This window comes from Antennarius striatus, chromosome 6, assembly GCF_040054535.1.
Source record: "Antennarius striatus isolate MH-2024 chromosome 6, ASM4005453v1, whole genome shotgun sequence".
NCBI lineage: Eukaryota > Metazoa > Chordata > Actinopteri > Lophiiformes > Antennariidae > Antennarius > Antennarius striatus.
The window spans coordinates 13,697,978-13,722,612 of NC_090781.1; the positions used below are offsets into that span (position 1 = coordinate 13,697,978).

General features: G+C 42.9%; 1 protein-coding gene and 1 long non-coding RNA gene across 5 annotated transcripts in view; one reads left to right on the forward strand and one right to left on the reverse strand.

Moving 5' to 3' along the window:
- Positions 1-22,283, reverse strand: part of aplp2 (amyloid beta (A4) precursor-like protein 2) — a 51,304-nt gene extending 29,021 nt beyond the window's left edge. The window contains exon 1 of one of the 4 annotated variants that reach the window (XM_068316968.1): positions 21,917-22,283. In XM_068316968.1, the coding sequence (XP_068173069.1) occupies positions 21,917-21,988 (72 nt within the window). In that variant the 5' untranslated portion in view covers positions 21,989-22,283. The remainder of the gene's footprint in view (positions 1-21,916) is intronic. The other 3 variants (XM_068316970.1, XM_068316971.1, XM_068316972.1) reach the window with 3 other exon arrangements.
- On the forward strand, positions 233-4,697 carry LOC137596356 (uncharacterized). The gene is made up of 3 exons (XR_011035536.1): positions 233-282; positions 1,635-1,713; positions 4,575-4,697. It is a non-coding gene; the product is annotated as an uncharacterized lncRNA (long non-coding RNA).
- Positions 22,284-24,635: the final 2,352 nt, after the last annotated feature.

The window sequence follows — 24,635 nt, forward strand, 5'->3', positions numbered from 1 at the left end:
TCCACTGTTCAGACACATAAGAATATGTTTGTTAGATCTGTCAGAAAGAAATAGTAGTTATCTACCTCTGTGTTTATCTGCCAACCCTCTGAACATGAGAGGCAGCCCCATATCTGTCCTCCCTGTTGTCCTTCCTGTAATCATTGCCCTGCAGTTCCTCCTTTGGCAAACAGGAAGCTAGAACGCACAGTCGTTGACTCAGAATAACTTTATACTACTTTCTTTAGAAAATGCACACCTACTACTGGCAACGACATGACTGATCAGCTCCTTACTGTAACGGTAAGTCATGGCCTGCTAACACCTAGCCGATGAGAGGGATGTCACAACGTGATAAACTAATGAATCAGAAAAGCAATGATGATTTAGACTTGCTCAAAACACTCTGAGGAACCTGTAGACAGGAAATGGAATGAATCTGATCCCCTCTTGATTGTCAAAGGCTCAAATATCTGACCCTTACTCAGCCGTGAGACAATGCGTGCAGAGGTGTCCTCTGCAGCTGAGATAGAGGCTTGGGTACCAGCCCGATAAACAAAGCTCTCCATCTAATTCTACGCCTGCTCCCCGGCTGATAATAAGTGCAGACCAGAGCAGAAGGAGAACAAAACAAGTGCTGCCTAATCAGTAGTTGGCTGTAGGGTGTGTTGAGCTGCAGAGCCAGCCAGAGAGTAGTCCACATTCACGCGATCACACACATAAACCCACTACAGATCCAGAGTTACACATTCGTATATTTACAACGCATCTGCACCCACAAAAACGTGCAACTACAAAACAAAGACCAAACACGCTTATAGATATGCATGTCTTGATTTGGTCCCAGTTGCTCATGTTCAACCTCATTTGCCCTCCATCCTCTGCCTGCATATCTTTGCCCTGCTGCACTCTCCACGCTCTGCTTCAGCACAGGCTCGTTTGATGTGCTCCCTCTCATTTTTCCATCTCATTTCTTTGTGAGATTGGCTCAGGGTGTACCAGACAAAGGGAGATGGGGGGGGGGGGGACACGGGAAGCCACATTAGGGAGGAAGGCGAAGGAGATAGTCTAACCACAACCAGACTGTGTGGCTGTGTTGAGGACTTCCTGATAGCAGTGTGACTCCAGCGAAGTCCTGAAGTCTGAGATTTTCTCTAAGTCTTCAACACCAGCAGTAGAGACGGCGTTTATACCACGGCGTTAAATCTTCAGTCACATGGCTGTTTAGTGTGTAAGAATGGAGCTGCTCTTGGCTGAACTTACACAGGGAGAAAACAGGGAGAGACTGCAACATGCCGCGGCACCCCTAAATTCAAAATGTTACCCTGACCTACTTTCATAGGTCAGGGTCATTAAATAAAAGACCCATGATCCTACATGTAACTGGTGCATTCTATTTCTGAGGTTTCATGAGGTCATGAGGTTTCAGAGATGTGTAGTAAAAAAGGTATAAAAGCAAAAATGTGACTTTGACCTAGTTTTTCAAGGTCAAGGTTGTGATGTAATTTTCATCCCCTTGCCTCCCTGAATATAACTCCTTGTGTTTCGTCTTTCTATCTTATCCGGTTCCTGAGATATGCTTTGATCTGTGGTCTTACTCACACTGGCCTTCTCCCTTGTCTTTCTATATTACCCGGTTCCTGATTCTACAAAAGTTGAAAATTGACCTTGACCTACTTTTCTCAAGGTCAAGGTCATCATCTCATTTTCATCCCCTTCGCTGCCCGAGTACAGGTAATGTGCTTTTTGTTTCATCCTTCTCTCTGAAATGGTTGTGAAGATATTTGGTGGACGGACGAACGCACAAACACTGACACTTACAATACTGTACATCACCGCTTCACGGGATGTAAGCAATGGGGGCAGCAGAGTGCAACAGAAGTGACACATAGAAGTAAAGGGCTGGGAGGGGGGGGTTCTGAAATCTGTATTGTCTGCACTCCCTTTTCTTGTCACCAGAAACACCTGTAACAGAAGAAGGAACAGAAGAATCCTGGCCTCAGGACAACAGTCCGGGCAGGCAGTTCTGCTGACTGACATAAAAAAAACAACTTGCGTGTGAGAAGCAACACTACACGCAATATACAGAAAGATTTGGTGTCATCTGGAGACTGAAGTCCTTATTATTTCGAGTCTGTTCATGCAACAGCTGGAGTACTGTTGTCAGGTTGTTGTTGTTGTTTTTTTACGCTGTCTTGGTTTTCTTTGAACAGTGGAAGCAAAGTTACTTTACAGTCAATAGGGAGCTGGAAATATGGCTGCTGTGGTCAAAGTTATTGCCTTATCTTTTTTCACTGCGATTTATCTCACCTGAACTCCTCCTTAAAGTCTGGCCACTTGAAATAACTTCGAAAGTGATTGATTTTCTACAGATCAGGATTTTGTGTCTTCAGTCATTGATTCATTTTTAAAAATCAAAAGTTGGAAAACTACAAAAATGTGCAATCACATTTTGACGAATGATATTTTGACCAATTGCGTTGAGAAGCAAGAATATGAATGTAAGATATTTTGAGCTATATTTAATAATGAAAGTTTTCAGATGCATGAGAAACAGGTATTTTGACTTTTTTGTTCTTTCATGACGATCTGCAGTATCTGCCTGGCATCCTTTGACCCATTAAGATGGATAAGCTCTTGCTTTGTGCTCAAATATTGAACAACAGATAGAGGCACATGAATATTATAAAAATATGTCAAGGCAACAGGATAAGTCATCAAGAATTCATCTGTCATTACCGACTCGCTGAGTGATATTATATCAAGAGTAAGTGAGGACACCTGCTGCTACGTGGAGGCTAATAAAGAGGGAGACAAAGAGGGAGAAAGATAGAGGAGGGTGGGAAAAGGGGGATTCAATAAGGAAGCAAAAGCTTAGGCAAATAGGGCAAACAGACATAAGCATCAGGGAACATGTGCCAATATAGCATGCATCCCAGTGTGACATTATCCTCAAATAAACAGAGGCTTCAGTGCAATAAAGAACGGCAGGAATGCAGGAGAGACTGGCCTGCGTCTAAAGATGCTTGTCAAGAGCTGTGTGGGCTGAGGATCATTTAGCTGGTTTTAAGTTTTTACTGCAAACACACACTAGTCTGTCCCTGCTTTCCCTGTCTGCCTCCAGCACACAAACACATTTTATTGGCCTGCTATGTTTTCCACACCAAACTTCACATAAAACAAGTAGAGACATGACAGTGCTCATCATGAAATAGCACACACAGAACATCAATGGCAGATGATGCTTTTTGTCCTTGCTAGAGATAAATAGACCAATTAGTCTACGAGAAACCAGCAAATGCAAACAAGCATTAAAGAGAGATTCATTCACTGTTTACATTGTGCAAGCAGTCAACAGGTGAAGGTTTAATTTCCTTCTTTCACAATAAGTTCCCAGTGACTTTAATGTGTTGCCGTGGGTGATTGACAGGGAGGAGCCAGCAAACGCAAACATTCATGTGAAAAAGCTGAACATAGCCACGATGAAATAATGATAAATCAGAGAATATCTGGCAAAATCAAATCACAGTGATGCATTATTTAGCTCCAGCAACTCTAGAATGTAGAAGCAGATTTTTTATGGGATGCAAAAGAATGAAAGACCGAAAAAGGTCCCCTTCAAACACGCTGAATGGGAAGCAAAGAAGCCTGACATATTCAACAAAATGGATTGTGTGAAGGGATAATAAAGAATGAAAACTGAAACTAATACAAGTAGCACAAACTCGCAATGGTTAGTATTCCTTAATGAGGACCAGTACGAGTGAGTTAGTACATGACCTACCACAGAGCATCTGCACAAGACTAAAGAAGTTAATCCAATCTGTTTGTGTGTGTGTGTGTGTTTGTGTGTGTGTGTGTGTGTGGGTGCGTGTGTGTGTGTGTGTGTGTGTGTGTGTGGTCTCCGGTCAACTGCTCAGGGTAGCATGCCTGTGGACTCGGAACACACACTAAGTGGGAGAGTTTCAATAAATAAAGGGGGCGTAATGTTTAAAACACCTGAGCCTTATGGGGCTTTCTGATGATCCTCCAACACAAGTAGTGAGACAGAATCTCTCCATTTATATACACAGCTCCCATGTGAACACACAGCTGATCTTTCTGACAAACAGAATTTTTGGCCAAATTGTCTGCGTTATGTACAAAAACAGCTCCACTGTCACCTGGTTTGCAACCCTTTCAGGCCTCCCTCAGTGCAGACAGAAGAAGTCTAATTTTGGCAAATGTGCAAACCATCGGCAGTGGAGTTTTCATAAAAACAGCTCCAGAATGAGACACTAGCAAGGACACGCGGATTCCCAGAATGCTTTGTGTCCATGTGACTGTAGAGAGAAATGCTTGGCACTGCTAATCCACCTAATCTGACCGTGTGGTGAATAAATACTTAACACGATGGTGAGAAAGCTGCGCACGCACACACACTCACACTCACACACACATGCCCAAACAGAGGAAAATTATCTACATGTGCAATATATAGGAGCATGACATCAACACTAATTTCCATCTCCTGTTTTTTTTTATGTGTTGTTATATTGTATGTGCTCATTTATTGTGTCTCTTGTTTGTTCCTTGTGAATTGCCTGTGTGCAAAGGTTTGAATCATCAATCAATGAAAGCTCCAGCATGTGGTGAGACGTCTGGCTGTGTAAAAACATGGAAACACTTCCTGGGTACTGCTGATGTTTTCACCTATTCAAAATAAAGGACTCCGAAAGCAGACATTTTTGTAACCTTTTTGATGACATTTAAGCCTTTATTCTCATCGTTACTGTGACACAGGTAGACAGCAGGACGTGTGACTGAAGCACACCAAATGAGGATTTATTGTGTTTCATGCTTCAGAATTTAGACAGGAACTTTGACTAATATGCTTCATTTTTCAAACATATCATTTGGCTTTGTTTGTGACTGCAGTGGTTAAAGAAGTAATTTCCAAAATAGCCATACATGCAACAGAGTTTTGCGGTCCTGATGAACATTCAGACTCTAATCTAGTTTTGCTTTTTCAGATTATGGGCTTAACATAGGTGAGACAACCTGGCTAAGATGTTGACATGAGCCGCCACGTATTAGAGCCGGAGCAAAGTACAAACATACAGCATAATGTGGCAGAGGCTGCTGCACAGGGAAATCAAACACAAAGCAAGTTTGAGGAGTGGAACAAAAATTTTAAAAAATATATATCAACATATTTTTCTTTAGTCTACAGATTGTTAAAAAATGTCTACTAACATCTGATTTTATTTGATCCAAATTCAAAAATCTAAGAAATCAAGAAAAGTAATAATTACTATAATAATCATTGAAAAGATTCTATCGTAGGAGATTTTATCACGCTTCATTGCTCTTGTAGACTAATATAACTCATAAAATACAGCAACCCTGTCACATTCTATTACTATAAACACAAACATGCACGTCAACACACACTTGTGCTAAATGAAGTCATGTCATATTGGTTTGGTTCCCCCAGCGGCGGAGCTCCGCCACAGATAACACGGAGACAAGAGGGTGCAGGCCTTCCAGCAACAGTGACACTGTGAAATTTTGTGACAGACCAATCACCTCCGCCTTCTCCCACTTTCTAAAGGGCACATAATATAAACAGAACCATAAAACCCAGAAGGTATCTAAATGCTATTTCTCCCACTGGAATGCTAATAGGCTGCTTTGCGTGAAACAAGTGCCCTTTTGTCTTCACGTCTAAAGTGTCGTATGAGTCACCACTTGAAGCCCATGGTGCTAAAACGGCCCCAGAATTTGGGGAAGTCCAGTCAGTCTCACTGTCCCTTCAGAGACAGCCCAGGAAATTTTATAGTTCCTTATAAACTGTGGGAATCCTTGTCCTCTTGTCCTCTTAACAGAAAGACGCCATTAATTTTCCTCCTCTGGAAATCAATCTCTAATCATGGGATAAATTTCTCATTGGGACTGTAATAGTGGACTTCTGTAAATAATTTCACACTATGCTCTCATGTACTTTCACATCATGCATCGACGAGATAAAATGAACTCATTCAAAGTGCGTATCGCCTGTGTCTGTTTGAATTTGTGACAGAAAGACATTGGAAATGGTGGCCACCTCTTGTTAGTCTCCCATCATTCATAGCAAGACAGGATCGGATAAAAAAAGGAAAGTCTGCAGCTCCATCAGCTGTGAACTGTCACAGGGGAGCGGCAAAACACCTCATATCCAACACCCACTGTGGAAGACAACGACGTGGCGATGACATGCCGGTACCAGCCCTGGCTTCAGATGGTAAGCCTATTTGTAATTCTTTTTGCTCAATATGTGCTTGATCGAACATGCCTTAATTGATCAGTGTGTGGAGCCGTTCTAAGGAGCACAAATCACTGGAAATACCACTGATAAACCATGTTGTTTTAGGCCAAAAAACAAACAAACAAAAAATTTCTAAAGGGAAAATGGGGTGATTCTATTAGAGTGAGTCCAAGCGATGAAGAACCTAAGAGAGGCTTCATCCATCTATCCATCCATCCATCCATTGCGAAGCCACACTCAAACCAGCCAGCCAGCCAGCCATTTTCTTAACCCGCTTAATCCGCTTACACAGGTCGCGGGGGAGCCGGTGCCTATCCCGGCAGTCTCAGGGCGAGAGGCAGGGGACACCCCGGGCACGACGCCAGTGTACCACGGGAGGCACATAGAGACAAACAATCACTCACACACACACTCACTCACTCCTACGGTCAATGTGGGACCGGCCAATCAACCTGAAGCGCATGCTTTTGGAGGTGGGAGGAAGCCGCAGAACCAGGAGAGAACCCACGCAGACACGGGGAGAGCATGGGAACTCCGCACAGAGCGGGACTCGAACCCGGACCAGCCGTTTTGTGAGGCGACAGCGCTACCCACTGCGCCACCGTGCCGCCCTCACTCAAACCAGTATTCTGCATTTACTTGCAGCCTTTTCAGTTGTGTTGTTTTAGCCAAGCAACATTATGAGCTGATGTAATATAAAATGTGTTTGATAAAAAACATGTGCTGTGGGTGTTTTTGAAGTGATGCTTGACATCGCAGCTTTTAATACATGAGAGCCCATGATTGGAGGGGGGTGGATTCCTGCCTCTTCCCTGCCTATATTGCTTAGAAGTGCTACCACTGCAATTCTAAAAATTAAATAATATAAATCAAACGATAACATATACCCCATTATCTAATCTTACACAGGCTGTTGGCCTACGTTTCCACCTGTTCTTATAAATGGAGATGATGCAGGGATGTGCATCAATGAAGAAATTAATTGCTTCTACTTTTCCAGCAGTTCTTTACTGGTGTCCCACCTTGAAATACACCTGACCAATTCTTTCCAGAAAGACTATTAATGTTACCCCGGCGTCGCCATGCTCTACCAAACGAGCCAAACAAAATTGAACATATTCCTAACCAAGCACCAGCTGTACCACAGGCAGAAGCTGCTTGGTGGCAGAGTAACAGTTGTGATGATTGAGTGGCGCAGGTCGTACTGTGTGTCAGGGGTAGATAATATGGCCTCTTTCCAGCTTTCAGCAAACAGACTTGAATGACGACTTGTTCAAATGGCTCATCACTATGGAAACGTTCTACAAAAGCATCCCAGCTATTCACACAGAGGAACATTGGCTCCAAAATAAAATGAGGCATCAGGAAAATGAGAGGGGGACAGGAGGAAAAGGGCAAGACAGAGAAAGAGAGCAAACAGAGAAACAGTTTGCAAAAGTCAACTGACGAGAGGTTAGGGGAAGAGTGGGAAGCCAGCGTGGAGGTATAATTTGAGGCTCACAGTGACAGTGGGAGGACAGGTAGGAGGAAAAAGAATGGGGGATATACGAGACTGAAAAAATAACGGGGAATGAGGGACTAAGGACACGGTTGTGAGGCAATTTGGTGGAGAGGGAGACAGGATGGTTGGCGTTGTGTTGACTGAATGGAGCAGAGGAAGGCCCTCATGGGAGCAGCTGCTCTGCCCTGTTTGGTTCATCCAGCATCAGTGTCCTGGTGTGGAAACAGGAAAATAACCCTCAGGTCCATAGGCTCGCACATATCTCCCCCAGACTCACACATAAGCAGGCAACCAGGACACAAAGCTTTGCCTGTGCTAAGGCCCCTCATTACCATTAACGTACCCATTGCCATGACACTGTATCCCGCAATAAAGCTTCCCGTGAGATAAAGACATGGCAATGATTGCTACTAGTGTCTTTTAAAATATTTACCCAACAGGAAGTCACAGCTTGAATTGAGAGACACGATATGTTCAGAAAAGATGGAACCAACCAGTAGTGTTTTCTGGATGTGTTACAGCAGGATAATACCACACTGAAGATTAGACAACAAAAACACATCAGCTGTCAATCTCACATGTAATGTAATCTGAATGTTTTGGAAGAGACAATTAAAAACTAAATAATTGCTGCTTTGAAGGGTTTGTCCACAACAGCTGTTTGGAGAGTGGAATGGTTAGGATTTACTCGATTTTTGGTCAGAATCACATTGTTTCTCTTTCAAAATCTGTTTATTCAATCTCTCTGTGTCTGTATTGTTGTGTAGCTGCAGTTTCAAGTGTGAAGTACTTTGGACTGGAAATCTGAGAAGGCTGCAAGGTATTAAGTCAGAAGGTGAGTAATGGACAGGTCCAAACAGGTGGGCTTTGGATGACAACTCAATAATTATAATTTTCTTAGAAATGTAAAGGTCTAAAGATTCAGATGTAGCAGAAAGAAATGGTTGCACAATTTAAGGCATGAAGCACATATAAAACACAAATGTTGGTCTTTTGTTTGTGCTGACGGTCCTGACGGTCCTGACGGTCCTGTTTTAAATATCCCGAGCATTTTACAGAACATTTTTGAACAACTTTCACAGTCTCTATAAAATTTTTCCTGAAGATACATTTCAATTGAACAGTTAGATAAAGCTTCCAGGGATGTCCAAGAGTTGCTGGATCCTGCAGCAGAGTTGTTAGCGGCCTTCACTCCTAAAAGCCTAAAGATTAGAAGAAAACCTAACCTAAACTTATCATGTAAGACGCTCTGTCTTAGAGGGGATCTCAGAGATGATTTTATGGTGGAAAAAATGGACATGTAACCACATCATCAAATTGTGTTAGAAACTGATTTAAATGATCATACTATTTGGCATTGATTCATAGTTGATATCTATATATCTCTGTGTAAATAGTCCTAATGGTAGACCAGATCCATCCTCCCACTCCACTACACAACCCCTGTGCTAAACGCTGAAATGAGGTTTAAGTGCACAGCCCACCTGTGAACTTGATCAACTATATTTTTGGAATACTCAACCAAGAAAGAGGTATCCTCATTTGACAGGAAGCCTCGGAGGTTAGTTGAACAAGTTTCTCGCTCAATGATGACTAACGCAGAGAGAAAATATTTGACTTCAGGGTCCTTGTTTTTGCTTGCACTATGAATGCATAATTAGACTAATTAGTCTCAGAAAATGTTATATTCCTAGAAGTAGAGTTTTAATGTATGAGTATTTCTGCAGAGGGACAAACCAATGAACTCAGTAATTCATGTAATGTGTGGTTCAGTTGATTTAAGTAGATTCAGTGGATCAAACGGCAGCAAGCCACGGGAACAATTGCCCATTGTGGAACACTCAGTCTCTGACATTAGGGCAATGATTCTTACTTCTCCCCTTTTAATGCCTTTCCCTTCGCTTACTTCAAAGTTTATTTTTTCCCTGCTACACGATTTTTCAGACACCTAGTGTTGTCCATAACGTTTTGCATTGTTATCTCGGCTGCTTTTGATGTTGTTCAACTGTTCAGATGAGATGAGAGTCTTGTGGCCGACACCAGCAACGCTCCTGCTGCATCGAGTGTTTTATCTTTCTGTTGTTAGGGCAGATGCTTCCACTGAAGCATGGAGAGCAGTATCGTGCAAGAGGAGACCTATGAGCCGTTACCCTATGGCCCCTCTTGACATTAACTTCAAGCTGCTTACATTTCCCTGGAAAATTTGTCCTAGCCCCATCACACAACTTGAGGGTCATTCACCACCATCATAATATTCTAATTGTTTTCTCTGGCTTCATGGTCAGATTATGTAGATACAGGGCAGACTGGGTTCTAGATGGCTGGGGAGCAGCCAGAGAGGAGGAAGCAAGAAAGCAAGTTTTTTTGTACTCCGTGTACAGGTAAGATTGGGCCTAAAAAAATCCAGCCCGACCCGACCCGAGCCCGAGGGTATTAAAGCCCGACCCGACCCAAAAGTAATAATTGACATTTTGAGCCCGACCCGAATTTAGGGCCGGGTCGGGCTTGGACTCGGGCTTAAGATCTTACCTCTAACTCTGCTGGTGGTACTATTTGCAGTACATGCACCAAATTTAGGCAGTGCATGCCAGTAAGGGCTTGACTACAGCTGTCTTGTTATTCCAATCACTGTCAAGAGATTTTGAGAAGAGACAAAGGAATGAAGGAAAAGAGACGGGTTGAAGGGGAGAGGCAGGGCAGAAGCGTGACTTTCAGTCAGTAAAACCAGAATTCTTCTATGATTGAATAATTATTCATCGTTAGAAATATTTGTTCTTCTCTCTGGAGGAGCAAGGATCAACACAACAACTTTGAGAGAGAAAAAAAAATAGAATGCTTCATAAATTTTTGACTACCAGTTAATTGCAGTGATCCTGAGTGGTTTCTTAGAGCTGAATTTTAGCCAATACTCCAAAACGTCTGCAAAATGTATGACAAAAAACAACTTCTGGGTCTAAGATATGTGCTGGTATTGGCAGAGAAAGTTGGCATACACACTAAAATCAGTCAATGGAGGAGGTGATAACAATCTGTTGCAACGATAAAGAGGTAATTACATCAAAGGTTTTACCCAGAGCTTGTTGTTTAGTTGCTAAGCTACACAGGTGCATGGTTACATGAATAAGGAAGGTGTAGTGTAAAAACGATTTCTTACATGAATACGATAATTGCTTTTCATTTTGCATAAAGACGATGATGACTGTTTTCAGGTGCATTTTTTTTTTCAGCAGCCTCACAGCTGCAAGAGATGATGACGAAGGATGAGCATGCTCACAACCTCTATAGAGCTCCTGTCAGAACAATCACAAATTCTTCACTTCTGCACGCTAAAAGCTGTCTGAATGAGCAACCCTTTCAGTCCTCCATCTCCCTCGTCCTTCCTCAGCTCCCTTGGAGCACTCTAAACAACTCTGTGCATGCATCTCCTCCTGCCTCAGCCACAGTATCTATACATTTATCTTGCCACCTGCCTCTCTGCCTGTCTCTCTCCAGCAGAGCCATGTGAGCCACGACCCTCTCAGCCCTCTCTATCCAGGCTTAATGCCCACGTGGCCTAGAGCGGATTACATTCTTGACATCTCTGTGCCAGATGTTTATGACTAAAATAGACAGAACAAGTAGTCTCAACACAGAGTCAAACAATGCATTTAGCCTAAACATGACTCCCCACTTCCCAGTACGCTTGAGCAGATCCGTCCGTTGGTTATTAGGACTGAGAGCAATGTCAAGAATACACACTGGCCCCAGAAAGAACAGCCTTAATGGATGTAGTATCCTACAATCCACCATCCTTTTTGTTCAACATGAAGGAAAGTAAGTGTCAAAGGCATTCACCCTTGTCAGGACTAGGTTGTAATATTCCAGTTTGACTTAGGTGGATTATACTGTAACCTCGTCATTGAATCTGGACATGTGATGCATCCAAATGTTTTTTTTTCACCTAACCCTTTCTTCTATTTACAATTAATCCCTTACTGTTCTCTGAAAGCTTGCATTTGTTCACTCTTCCTCCTGCTGTCCTCAAATGAGTCAGTATGTGGATCAAATAACTGATGGGCCTGAATCTAAAACACATTTGCTTGATTAAATTGGCCATTGCCTGTCAATTTATTAAAAGCCCCCCCTTGTGCTGTGTGGGAGTTCTACCTAGCGTAAGTGGAGAAAGAGGAGGACAGACTGGGTGTTTGCTGTTGCACATCGTTGTGTATCACTGTCATGACTACAGTCTGTCTAAGCCTAACATCATTTAGGCAGAGCAGGTAAGGAGGATTTCAGGGGTCGTTCTGGCACACGGAGGGGATTTTTAGGTAATGTGATGGGAGAGGAAGCCTGTTGATATGTGATAGCTGGGCAGTTTTGTTCGGTTCAGACAGCAGCCACACAGAGATTTAGGGCTTAGGCGATTGTTAGATGCAGCTCAGTTTGTTTTGAACTATGGGCCTCTATTTTACACAGGCTTTTTTATGTGGATGCTGACTCTTCCCCCACTTTGTACTGCTTTCTCAGCAGTTTGAAAGACGGGGATTAGATGCAGGAGTGTGCCCCTCTCTCTCTCTCTCTCTCTCGTCTGCTGAAGAGCACAGCCACCTAATCTCTAGCGTTGAGGAGAGGGGATTTGGAAGAAATGACCTATGTTCACTTCACTTTCTCCTCCTCTCTTCCTCTCAAACCCTCCAAGCTGAGTGAAAACAGCGCCGCACACTTCCTTTCTTCTGTCACTCCCTCTTCCTCTCTTTCATTTTTCTGCCGGATGACTCGACACTCATTTGCATGCAGCACCATGCGGGAGTGCCCAAAGGGAGAGGGAGGGAGGCTGACAGGCAGGAAGACTTGTCAATATAGAAACAAGAGTAACACGGTACCTGAGCCCTGTCACTGACATCTCTCTTAGCTTTCTGACTCCCTCAGATGATGAGCACATAATTGTTGAACAAGCAAAAAAGGAAATAGTGAAGCAAGGAGGGAACAGGGAGATAACAAAGTAACAAAAAAAAGGATAGTGTAAGGTGAAGAAAGAGCAAGGACAGTGCAGAATGAGACATAAAATAACCAATCTGCCCTAAACTGTGTGACACAGTGAAATCAGCAGTGAGAAACATGGGGAACAAGAACACTTTATCTAAGTGGGAGAAGACATTGAGAGCAGGCGGGAAAAGGCAGTTTCAAGGACAACATGGAAATATCACACTCAGCTGCTACAAAGCAGCAGTGAGTTGTGGCGAGGCCATTCTGGCGTTTGAGAGCTGCAGGAGAAAGACGAGTCCACCAGTGTGTAGCCATGTGACCAAAAGATGTGACATCATCAGACGACAGCAAGCGACAGGTGTAGTATGTGGGAATGCAGACATAAAGTCGTTGACCTTGACAGTCCTGGCATGTTAAGAGGGATATTACATTTAATGTGTTGCCATAATGCACACGTTTTACCTCGTCTTTTGACGCAAGTAAAAAAAAATTAACTTACATAATTGATTTAATCAAATTATCAATTGTGAGACAGCTTTAATCCAAATAGTTTGTAAGTATTAAACATAGTTTAAGGAAGAAAATATAAACACATTTTGAAATAAATACATTTTGATAAAACTACTGAGCTGTAATGTTTAGCCATCATTATGCCTGGGATTGACATAATGATGGCCAATCCCAGGCTATTTGTGAGCACCCTTGATTTTTGGTGTATCTAGCATCATTTGCACTACTTGGACCTTGTTTGTGTGTTTTCAGCCAACTAAGCATGTTCTATCGGCTATAGGGATCATTGGTCACTTAATTGTTCAGAAAAAAGGGTGAAGATAATCAGAAAAGAATCCAAGGAAAGCATTTTTAAAAACATGTATTTCGAGGAATCAGACAGAAGACTTTATTTTATCGAATGAATATTGACATCAACACGGCCATCTTGATAGAAAAGTGAAAAGTAGACAGTAGACAAATCCTGCTTTAACATAGCAGGGATATGTTCACTGACAGCCCTTACAGCCACAGTTCTTGAATATGGTTGGTTCAAGTGCAGCCCACAAGAGTCCTTATCCATCACTGCTGCTTCCTTGATAAGGCTTTAGCCTGCCTGGGGCCATAGTGACAACACTGAACTCTGATCTGATTTACAGTTGCAAGTTATAGACAGCAGAAGAGTCCAGTACTGGGCCCAGCAGGTCTCTTATGGGCCACCAAGATGATTTCAAATGAGCATGTGTACTGATTGAAGAACTTCACGCTTCCATTACTCCCCTGCAGACATTGAGCAACGGAAAAGAGATGGAACCCACACAACTCTACGAGCCTGTGATGCTCCAGGCAATGCAAGGGAGGCCATCCAGCTGGGCGGTTTGATGGCTGTAATGTGGATACGCTTATCTGTCATCAAGCCATGCCATTAACCCCCCCAGCTAGTCTTCACTGGTAGGGTAGAGGGATTTCAGGAAGGCTAAAGAAGAATATAACTCTCAGGATGCCCACAGCTAACCCAGTGGTGTGTCTGATTCATAGCAGACACACTCAAATCTCTCCAGGCATGTTTTCTACATAGTCCATGTGTCTCCATCTGGCTTTGACCCCACCTACTGTGTTTTTCCTTTCAGTTTAAGGTCGAATGACTCTTTCCTGTGGCAAACAACTACCAGTGAGCAGTCTCTCTAATTCTAAGTCAATCATTTTTTAGTTTCTTCATCTTGGGTAAGCTGCTAATGGCTACTAGGTACTTTTTTAAACCAAACTACATATAATTGAAATGTCTCATCCCGTCTTGTCTGGCTGGCCTAACCTTTGGGATTTGTAACAGTAATACAGAACAATATAGATGCAACTGTCATTCCTGAAGTAGCTGTGTAAAAGGGGCTTATGAGGCAGACACATCTGCCATCGCCTGAATGCGCCACAGTGCCGGCTTGTCAGCTCCCAGATCTCGAGTTGTAGTGCAAGCAAAGCTAAATATGCTCCTGAAGCATAAGGATAGGATGTGACAAAACTCTGATGGGAGCAATTGGAGGGTAGGTGGGGAATGAAGGGGGCTCAGACCAGTGAATACGGTGAAGCTGCTCAGAAGGCTCTATAATTAGCTGGGGAAGATCAAATGACTTTTAATGGGTTTGTCTGAAAACAGCAGACTATTTCAGATTTGTGCTGGGAGCTATATTCATATCTCATCAACCTAATGGGATTCTCTAGTGTGCTTGATTGGTTTTTATCTCAGATCAAAATGGCTGATAGAGACACGGGGCTGCAGAATTCATGTTTCATGTAGTTCTATCCAAAAAAAAAAAGTGCCATTTCAGGCCATTATTATGTAAAATGGAAATTGTTGTAAAAGGCACTTTACACATGCTAACCAATGACATGAATAGTCCTTCAACTCTGATCCAATTACAGTCAAAATTCAGTTTGCTGCACAATCTCTGTTGAGTAACATCCCCATCTACAGGCTTGTGATCACCATTTTTAGAAATTCTAAAATTATATTGACAACATAATATAATATTAATTAACATTAAAAAATGATTGCTTGCAGCCACACGACTGACTGTCCTACCTTTTTGACCCTTCCAAGGTTATTGTTTCTGCATAATTAAGTTGTATTCCTGAAAACCGGTGTACAGATGACGCAGGGGAAATAAATGGAGATACAGAATGAGGCAGAACGATGAGTTGTAGCTCTGGCTGAAATTATTATTGTGTCCTTTATTTCCCAGTTTCCTGCTTGCATTCAAGCTACATTAATTTCTTCTACTCCATCATCTGGGGTTTTCAATTCTAGACGGAGGAAATTATGTCAAAGAAATCCAGTCTGTTCCCAACCCTCTCTCACATTTTGCCGTCTTGTTAAGTTATACAACACCTAGAGCTTTTTATTACTCATGTGAGGGCAGGGATTGAATCTGTGAGCTTAAGCTCTTCATTATATTGTACTACAGCTCTCACTGAATTAATGATTATGTGTTAATGTACGAGATTAAGGATGAATGGGGGAATTCTGTCATCTAATTTCAATGTCTGGACATGATTCCATAGTTCAAGGTGGAATGCTAGCTTCCCCTTTGCCTACTTTGACTTTGAATCTTTGAGGGATGAAATCAACCCTGTGTTCTCGCTGTGTCCCTACTGAGCTTCTGTTTGTCCTTGGCCACCTTCTCCTTGAGAAAGTGCTGTATCAGATAGGTTGCTAACAGGGCCGACACATAGCTGGAGCACCGGCGGCTGCAAGACAGCCTGTTTCTCTGAGGGTATACAGTTACATTGCACTGCTTCTATCTCGTTCCGTTCTGACATTTTCATTTCCCTCAACTCTCCTCAGGGGAAAAAAAGGGATGAACATGGAATAAAACAGGATGGACTCCATGCTGCTGTTCCTGTACGCACGATACCATGTTCACGACAGGCGTGGGGATAAAGAGAGGACGGTTGTGAAGGAAGCTCTGGAAGCAGGAAGACAGACAGGGATGTAGCTGGAACTAACATGCTGTGTTTTGCCTGGCAGCGAATGAAGTATTTGAGAAGAATTGTTCAGCAAAACAGCAGCGGCGAGGCAGCCTGCCAGTCATCTAGGGCAGCTTATCAAGGCAAAACACTTCATTCTCCTTCAGCTATAAACTGCAGCAGTGTTTATTCCTGGGTATGTAGATAAGTTGGTGGAAGAACCTCATGAAATGGGACTTCTCATGGTTCTCAAATCAACAGAAAACAACAAAATATAGACACTGTGGCCGTGAATGTCCTCAAATCCTAAAGCAATCCAAAACTTTGCAAACATCACAAAATGTCTTCTCAGCTTGCGGCGTGCACATCAGGACAAAATAAGTACAGAGACACACGATTCACAAAGAGACACACATATAAAGACAGACAGAGGCGCCCACACACTTCAGCTCTAACAGAGACAAAGACACAAATAAACAAAGTACTAAGAAAAGAGGCATCAATTATAAGTGACGTTTGGAAAAGTGTGTTTTATCTGAACTCTCTTGTTCGACTAGACACACAAAGTTCTGTGGAGAATCGGTTCTAAGAGCAGTAATGTTTAAAAAAAATGGGCCTTGAGTAATTTATGCTCTTACAGTTTCTGGGGTAGTTGATCACTCAAATGCACAGAACACAACCTAGCACATAGATTAACTTCGGTTTTGATTCTTAGCTGCCTGCCTCCACTCCGTTTCATGTTACACAAGAAAAAAAAAAATCAGTGCGCTGGCCTCACCTGATCCGAGGTATGACTCATTTATCTCATAAAAAAGAACCTGAATGAGGAGGAGACAGCGGACATCTTCCTCCCATACGGACAGAATGGGACGGAGGAAGAGACATGGGTAGAGGCACAAATCCACTATAACTCACAGCACACCAGATATTTTATTCATGAGAGAAAAACCCAAGGAGCAAGAGTGACTCATGGAGCCACACACACACACACACACACACACACATACGCTGCATAGAGGGGTGACAGGGTTTACCCCCACCAGCCTCAACTGACTTCTTACGCTCAAACAGAAAACACATTAAATAATAAAGTCTGAAACAGTCGGACTCCTGTCAAAGGGATTAAAGGGGATGTTTTTGTCAACTGAGTCTCTCTAGCGCTATCACAGGAAAAGTCGCTTACACCACAATACAGCGACCTGTTTACACTCCAGGCTACGCATTCCTTAACACCAGGAATATAACTGACAAAAGAAATCGTCGTGCCGCGCTGAGCCGGGCTATTGTTGAGATCACACGGCTCAGGTGTGGTGGCGTTCACGTCGGACGTCCGTACATGAGTACGTCTGCCATAGCTGTGCAAACTGGCCTGCATATTACAGAAGACCTGATGCAACTTAAGCATTGTGCAGTCATCAGCATGCTGATTTGAACCCACTCACTCTGCTGCACTAACTTCTTGCCGCCTGGGGCCGCTCACTGAGAAACAAAAAGTCTAAATATGTGATGAGCTGAGCTGTAAGGAGATTCCAGCGGGCCATCACGCGCACGCACACACATATTCAAAAGACATACACACAAACAAATGTGTATTTCCAGCTGCAATAAAAGGAGGCAACTCTGCTCATTTGGGATAATTACTGCATATATGGAGGAGAAATACCAGCATTGTGAGAACAAGGCTGGCTGATGAGGCCTCTTATTTAAATCCCCGAGAAGAGCTGAGAGTGTGTCTGTTGGTGGACGAGCTCCAGGAGACGTGCTTGGGCTTGGAGGCAGAATCCACCGAGGCGGTTAAAGGAAGACGGAGAGACAGATGGAGACAAGAAATACTGTAGCTGAACCAAAAAGGTATCTTTGACGAAATGAAAAGACCAGGAATAAGAGCCTAAGATTCAATCAGACCATCGTTCCTTCCCACCGCTAGACATAGACGTATCAAACTTCTATGTGGCGTGCACACCAATGAAAATACGCACAGGTGACTCACTCGGAACACTTTGAAGTCAGTTTGCTGCTATGGGGCTTGGGAAATAAGGGATTGACGAAGTGAGTGGGCGGGTGAACTGAGTGTGCATACGAGCAGACGGGCAGGGCTTTAGGATTAGTACCTTTCCCCTTCGTAGATCTACCAAGTGTTTCTTGTTACTAAGAGGATTCACAGGGATACAGAGCCGCCCCAACAATCGAAAGAACGGTTTTAGAGGCTAATCTACGAATCCAAGAGCGAGCGAGGCGGATGGACCCGCTGCTGCTTTCAACTTGATTGACACGGCACAGCGAGAAGGTCAAAGAGGAAATCTCTGCAGCCCAGAGGAGACAGAAGAACCAGAACTCCAAAAATTCTGAATGATGTACCGTCATATCATCAGAACCATGTGCTGCAGTTGTTTTGTTTGGAGGTTTATTTTCAAGTAGGAATCGATGCCAAAAGTTTGTATTTTCCCCCTGCCTGTGCTTTGGTTTCGTGATCACCGTATGGTAATGACACCCCGAGGTTTCCTCGCTATTCACGGCATCACAATGGCCCTCATAGGGAACCATTCAGCCCTGCTAACAGACTACTCCATAGCACTCGCCCAGACAATCACAGCCGACTGTGGGCATTAATCTGCATGCAACTGTTCGCTATCAGCCCTTATCCGGAAGGAATAGACACTTGGAAGCACACAGGTGCATATTTATTATCTGTGTTCTGACACACATGATAAAAGGGAGAATCTTGCTGCTGGAGGATGACAGCCAAAGAAAAATAAAACACAGCAGCCTGCTTTTCTCTCTGAGGCAAAATGTCCATCTCTTCTGCACTTGTGTGCACTGGATCTGTCATCCATCGCTCCAGGGCTGCTCTGATGACCACATGTTTCCTAACAGATCCTATAAAGACAAAAGTCATTCCACCTGCAAGACATTTTTAAACAACCATTGATGAATTTGATGTCACAGGCTCTATTCTATTTCAGGCCTGTTGGAATGGGACACATTCATATTGTTTGGATTTTTCTGACAAGCATAAAAAAAACATGGAGTTGTGTTTCTTAACAAATCATTTTTCCGGTGTGTGTCATAACTGTGATAATCTCTGCTGCTTAAACCAGCAGGGAATAAAACGTACAGAATGCATTAACTGTTCTAGACATTCTGCATTACATTAATCCACTTGGAGCCTCAGAATCAAATGCTTGAGTGTGATGAAATTCTCTGGGTAAACCTGTGATGTGGATCTAGCCTGCGCCCAGTTTGCAAATCAGCTTCAGGAAAGACCGAGAGCAAATAGCTCTCGATTTTTCATGAACAAGGGAAATTTAAATGAAGTCGTTGTTTTGATACAAAGAGGAACAGAGAACTTTGAGGGAAGATACAGAGGAGCAAAAAAACCACTGGGGCAAAACCTCTTGTGAAGCCGTGGCCGACTAAAGCCTTGTGACACAAACGTTCAAAGTGGGGGGGGGGGTGACAGCTGAAGAAACAAAAGCTCACTATCTGACAGTCACAGGTATCTGGAACCAAAAAAATGCATTTACACAGCTGAAGTAGCTGGATAATCACAAAACACTTGAATAGACAGAGCAGCATTCTTGTTTCTGTGGAAAAAACACCCCCCCCCCCCCCATAAAGGCCGGTTCGTTATGGTGATGCTTCAGCAATCATTAAATACAAAGACATGAGGCAATATAGGTGTGTAGAGTTGGACAAGAGGTGAAAAGGGAAAAGCCGAAATGAAAAGTAGAGGAGAGTTGGACAAGAGGTGATAGAGAATCCCTGAGTGCGTCTCCGAGGAGGCTCATTTATTCAAGCTCAAGGTCCGGGGGAACAAGTGCAGCCAGCATGTCAGCACAGCAATATCTGCGTTCACCGGCTCCAACAGCAGCAGCTCCACCGACTAGCAACAGTACGCTCTTGTTTCCGGCTGTCCGGTCCTGACACACTTCAGACCGTTAAGAATTACACAGACGGGGGTGTCTCCTGTCGAGGCAGCGGGAGTCAGGGGTTGATGTTTAACTTCATGCTTGAACAAAGTGGTCAGTGTGAAGCTTTTATGGTTGACTTTGGTTAACTTAAGGTGCAACCCGATGCCATTGTTAAACATTTATAAGATGTAGTTGTGTAGATCCGACAGATGTATATCCAGCCACTTTTCTTTTATTACCACTGCAGTACTAAGCATAAAGTGCACTCAGAGGCAAAGGATGTTCAATGAAAAGGGCAGAGAATACTCATATCCTCACCATGTGCTGTTTTACTCCAAACGAATGCCGTATCAAACAAAGCAAACAAACCTCGACCTTCAAGAAATCCATTGATCAAACGACAGGAATCCTCAGCATGTGCCTTATAGACAAGGCAGACAACGGACACCATAAATTCTCAATTTAATCTGGGTGACTGGTCGGGAAAATTCATTGATTTCATCCATTAATCATCTCAGGAGAGTCTGTACAGTATTGATCAGCATGCCTGTGCAGTGAGGAAGGTTGAGTGAGGAGGCAATTATTACAGGGGGAGAGGTCTTTGTTGAGAGAGTGCAGCGGCATAGATTTTTTGGGGGACATAAACCATCATTTCCCCTTCATACTGATCCAGGCACCATGGCATTAAAATGGTTGAGGTTTCTGTCGCAAACGCAGGACTGAGAGACATTTCCATGGAGAGGCAACTGGTTATAATGTTTTCTCATGGTTGCTTCAACAATGAGCAGGGACATTTGTGTTTACCCTCTGGGGGGGAGGGTTGGTAAAGGAGGGTGGGGGTGTTTGCTGTGAAAATGATTGCATTGTTATATGATGACACACTCCTCTCAAGCTGCAGGCACCGGTGTTGTACACGGACAATAAGCGGCGAGCCAGCTGGAAAATAGGGCATCAGGTAGGTAAGGGGTGTGTGCACGGTGTATTTGCATGGGGTTGGGGGAGAAGCTACATGGGAGGGGGGGGTTGCAAACCAAATTATGTTTAGTTGTTGAAATGAAGGACAACAAACCAGTCATAGAACAGTGGATGTCTGGATGTCACGACTACAAGAGGGGTCAGATATTTAACGATATCAACCATGTGACAGCAGCCCTATAGCCCAGTGTGTGTGTGTGTGTGTGTGTGTGTGTGTGTGTGTGTGTGTGTGTGTGTGTGTGTGTGTGTGTGTGTGTGTGTGTGTGTGTGTGTGTGTGTGTGTGTGTGTGTGTGTGTGTGTGTGTGTGTGTCTGTGTGTGATCCACCGCAGAGGTCCGGCGGGTCCCCAAAGGCCAGGCAGGGGACAGCTGTCTCTCATGTGATCTCTGCAGCAAACCCCAACGTGAATCTTGTTCAACTCCACCTGCAGTCGGTTCTCAAGACCGAGAGCAGCCCGTTAATATTTAACTCCAAGTGATAATACATCAGCCTTCAGCCACAATTAACATGTGAAATAAAAATTTAAAAAAAAACAAGTGTTGTGTAAGTAATTATGTTATAAACTGATTCGTGTGTGTGTGTGTGTGTGTGTGTGTGTGTGTGTGTGTGTGTGTGTGTGTGTGTGTGTGTGTGTGTGTGTGTGTGTGTGTGTGTGTGTGTGTGTGTGTGTGTAGCCTGATAAAAATACACAGACTTCGTCATGAGACCTGCACAGATTGGATATTGCGCCTCGGGGGGTATGAAGTATAGGCCGAACAGATTTGCTTCGGCGTGAACGAACCACGCTGCGATTCTCATCCAAATCAAATCAAACACAGAATGAATTCGGAAACACGTCAGGTTACGTACCTCAATATAACCGGCCAGCGCTGGAACCACGATGCCCAGAACGAGGACAGATACCGCCGGGACCGAACCCATCTTCCAGGACCTCGGTTAGGATTGTGAATAACTTATATCCCGTCCGCAGTGTGCGCGCAGAGACGTCCAGGTGCGAACTGGATCCTGGAGACGATCGTGGGACCTATTCCGGACAGAGACCGGAGTCCTGCTCCGCCTGTTGGCTTACCCGACAGAAAATGTTGGAGGGAGACTGAGAGTCGTTCTCCTCTGGAAACGTGGGGCTCTGCGCCTCCTCCTTCCTCTGATCCAGTGTGATCCAAGCGCGGCGCACTGCGCCACCAGGCGCACATCCACCCCAAACACAGATTCACACCGGACAGCTCAATCAGAATGAAGACAACGGATCATTATGACGTCTGCTTCTGAAACACACTGCTCATCACCACGACTCACTACTACACCTTGTTTTAAGTTGTAAGTAGTTTACAAGATCATGCAACCCCCAAATGGATCATTTGAAGTCAATGAAACAGATCTCAGCATTCATTTAAATATGTTCAGAGTCACAGATTCTTGGCTTGATGCTCCATAGTTTTGCATATTTAAAACCCAGGCTAATGAAGGATTGTACAATTAGAAGGAATTTGCAATGAAGGCTTTGCAAACAAGTAAAATAAACATTGATTTAGTTTCTAAGAGCAGTGGGAGCTGATGCAGTGTTGCTAAAACTGGTAAATATGGATGTATCTGTAACAGGTAAAAGGTTGCAATAAAAGATAACGCTCCAATAGGAAAATTTACACAATGTCTATTTTTAACATGTTTACTGAGCACTTGAACTCAACATTCACAATAAAAATAGCACAAGAAATTCTGTCGTTCTAAATGTAAATCTTCAGTATAATATTATAAAGGTATGGCTGTGATGATGTGTACAAGTGCAATCAGAAAAAAGAATTCCATATCTTCAAATGCAAATACATCAGATATGGTGGTAGCTTGTATTTGAGTTCATGTTTTAACGTCACTAAATAATCTGAAGTACTGCTGAGCATATTATCAGAACTTTGAGTATGAGATGGGAAACCCTTCACCCAGCAGGGCCTTCAAGTGGGTCCAAAGTACAGCAGCAATGAAAGCTTTCATTTATTCTTCTGTTTCTGTGTATAAATATCACCTGAAAAGAAGAGAGGCTGTTCAACATGTATTTTATTTTACCTAGATGTTCAAAATGTTCAGAGTTCACATTCATGACACATCATAAGGTCAGGTGTGTGTGTGTGTGTGTGTGTGTGTGTGTGTGTGTGTGTGTATGTGTGTGTGTGTGTGTGTGTGTGTGTGTGTGTGTGTGTGTGTGTGTGTGTGTGTGTGTGTGTGTGTGTGTGTGTGTGTGTGTGTGAAGGAGGCTCAGTGTGTGAAGTCACTTGCTTTCTCCGTCATATGTCCCTGAGAGAACATAGTTTAGAAATGTGCTAGATATAAATATAGAGAATAAAATACATCTGTGGTTGCACAATGGTGCTCTAGTTGTACTGACATTAAGTTGCTCCACTGAGTGTCTTTATTGTGCATGATTGGGAGCGGTGTTCATCATAGTGTGGAAACATTGTGGTGGAATCTGCTGACCCTGTAAATCATTGTGTCACCACTGAAAAACCAAAGAAATAATGAAGTTGATTTATTCAGTCCCATAATAAATATTACTACTTTCCTTAATGTTCAACTGTTCAAGAAAGGTTTGGGCTTTATTTTTTATAATACTCAGCCGAAGTTGTCATATTGACACTGACGTTAAAATTTCATTATGCACTTCGTCTCCATGGCCACATGCGGGCAGCAACGAGAACCCATGATTTAAATACAGTACAGTACTGAATAACGCGCTTACCGGGTATTGACAGATAACGTTGAAAGATTTTAGTTCAAAGAAAAGTGAGACAAGTGAGAAAAGCGTTAATGTTAGGCAAATTTACTTTTTAAAAAAATACAATCTATTCTTAGAAGCGTTATTGTAAGGCAAATTTACTTTTAAAAAAAATCTATTTGATGCATATGTTATAAATACCATATTCTATTTCATTATTAATGTTTACATAGTGTTTTTTTTAATTCCAAGTTTGTTTATTCCATTGCATTTAACTCTCCTTTGAATTTTCTTCATGGTACAGTTATACTGTAAGTCCCATAGTACTTTATTTTTATGTGTGCGCTGACGTTAGGTTAACGAATTTAATACAGCAGATTCACTTTGTGACAATGCACCCTAACAACCAATAATGAAAAAGTGTAAAAATCCCATCAGCATAAAAATAAATAGGTTGATTACATTAAACTTATGTCTTTTCAGAGTTGTATATTAAGTCCCTGTATAAGAACGATATTAATTACACGCACTGTACAAATACATTTGCACAGCGCGCACACTCGTTCAAACCTGAGTCGAATAACTGGCATAGTTCAATTGGAAGACTTCTGTGCTTAATTTTTTGATTGGCTGTACTAAAACTGTCGACAAAAATATAACCACAATCATCTAAAAATAAGCGCTAAGACAGTGAGCTGTTTCAGCAAATTCTCTTTAATTCCAATTAATTTGTATTAAATATATTAAACTCTTTGTGAAATTGTGTTAATATGACGCTGTGTTTTCGCTTGAAAAAATAACCACCAATCAGGGGCCATGATCAGTATGTTGCTAGGCAGTTTATGTTAATATATGCAATGC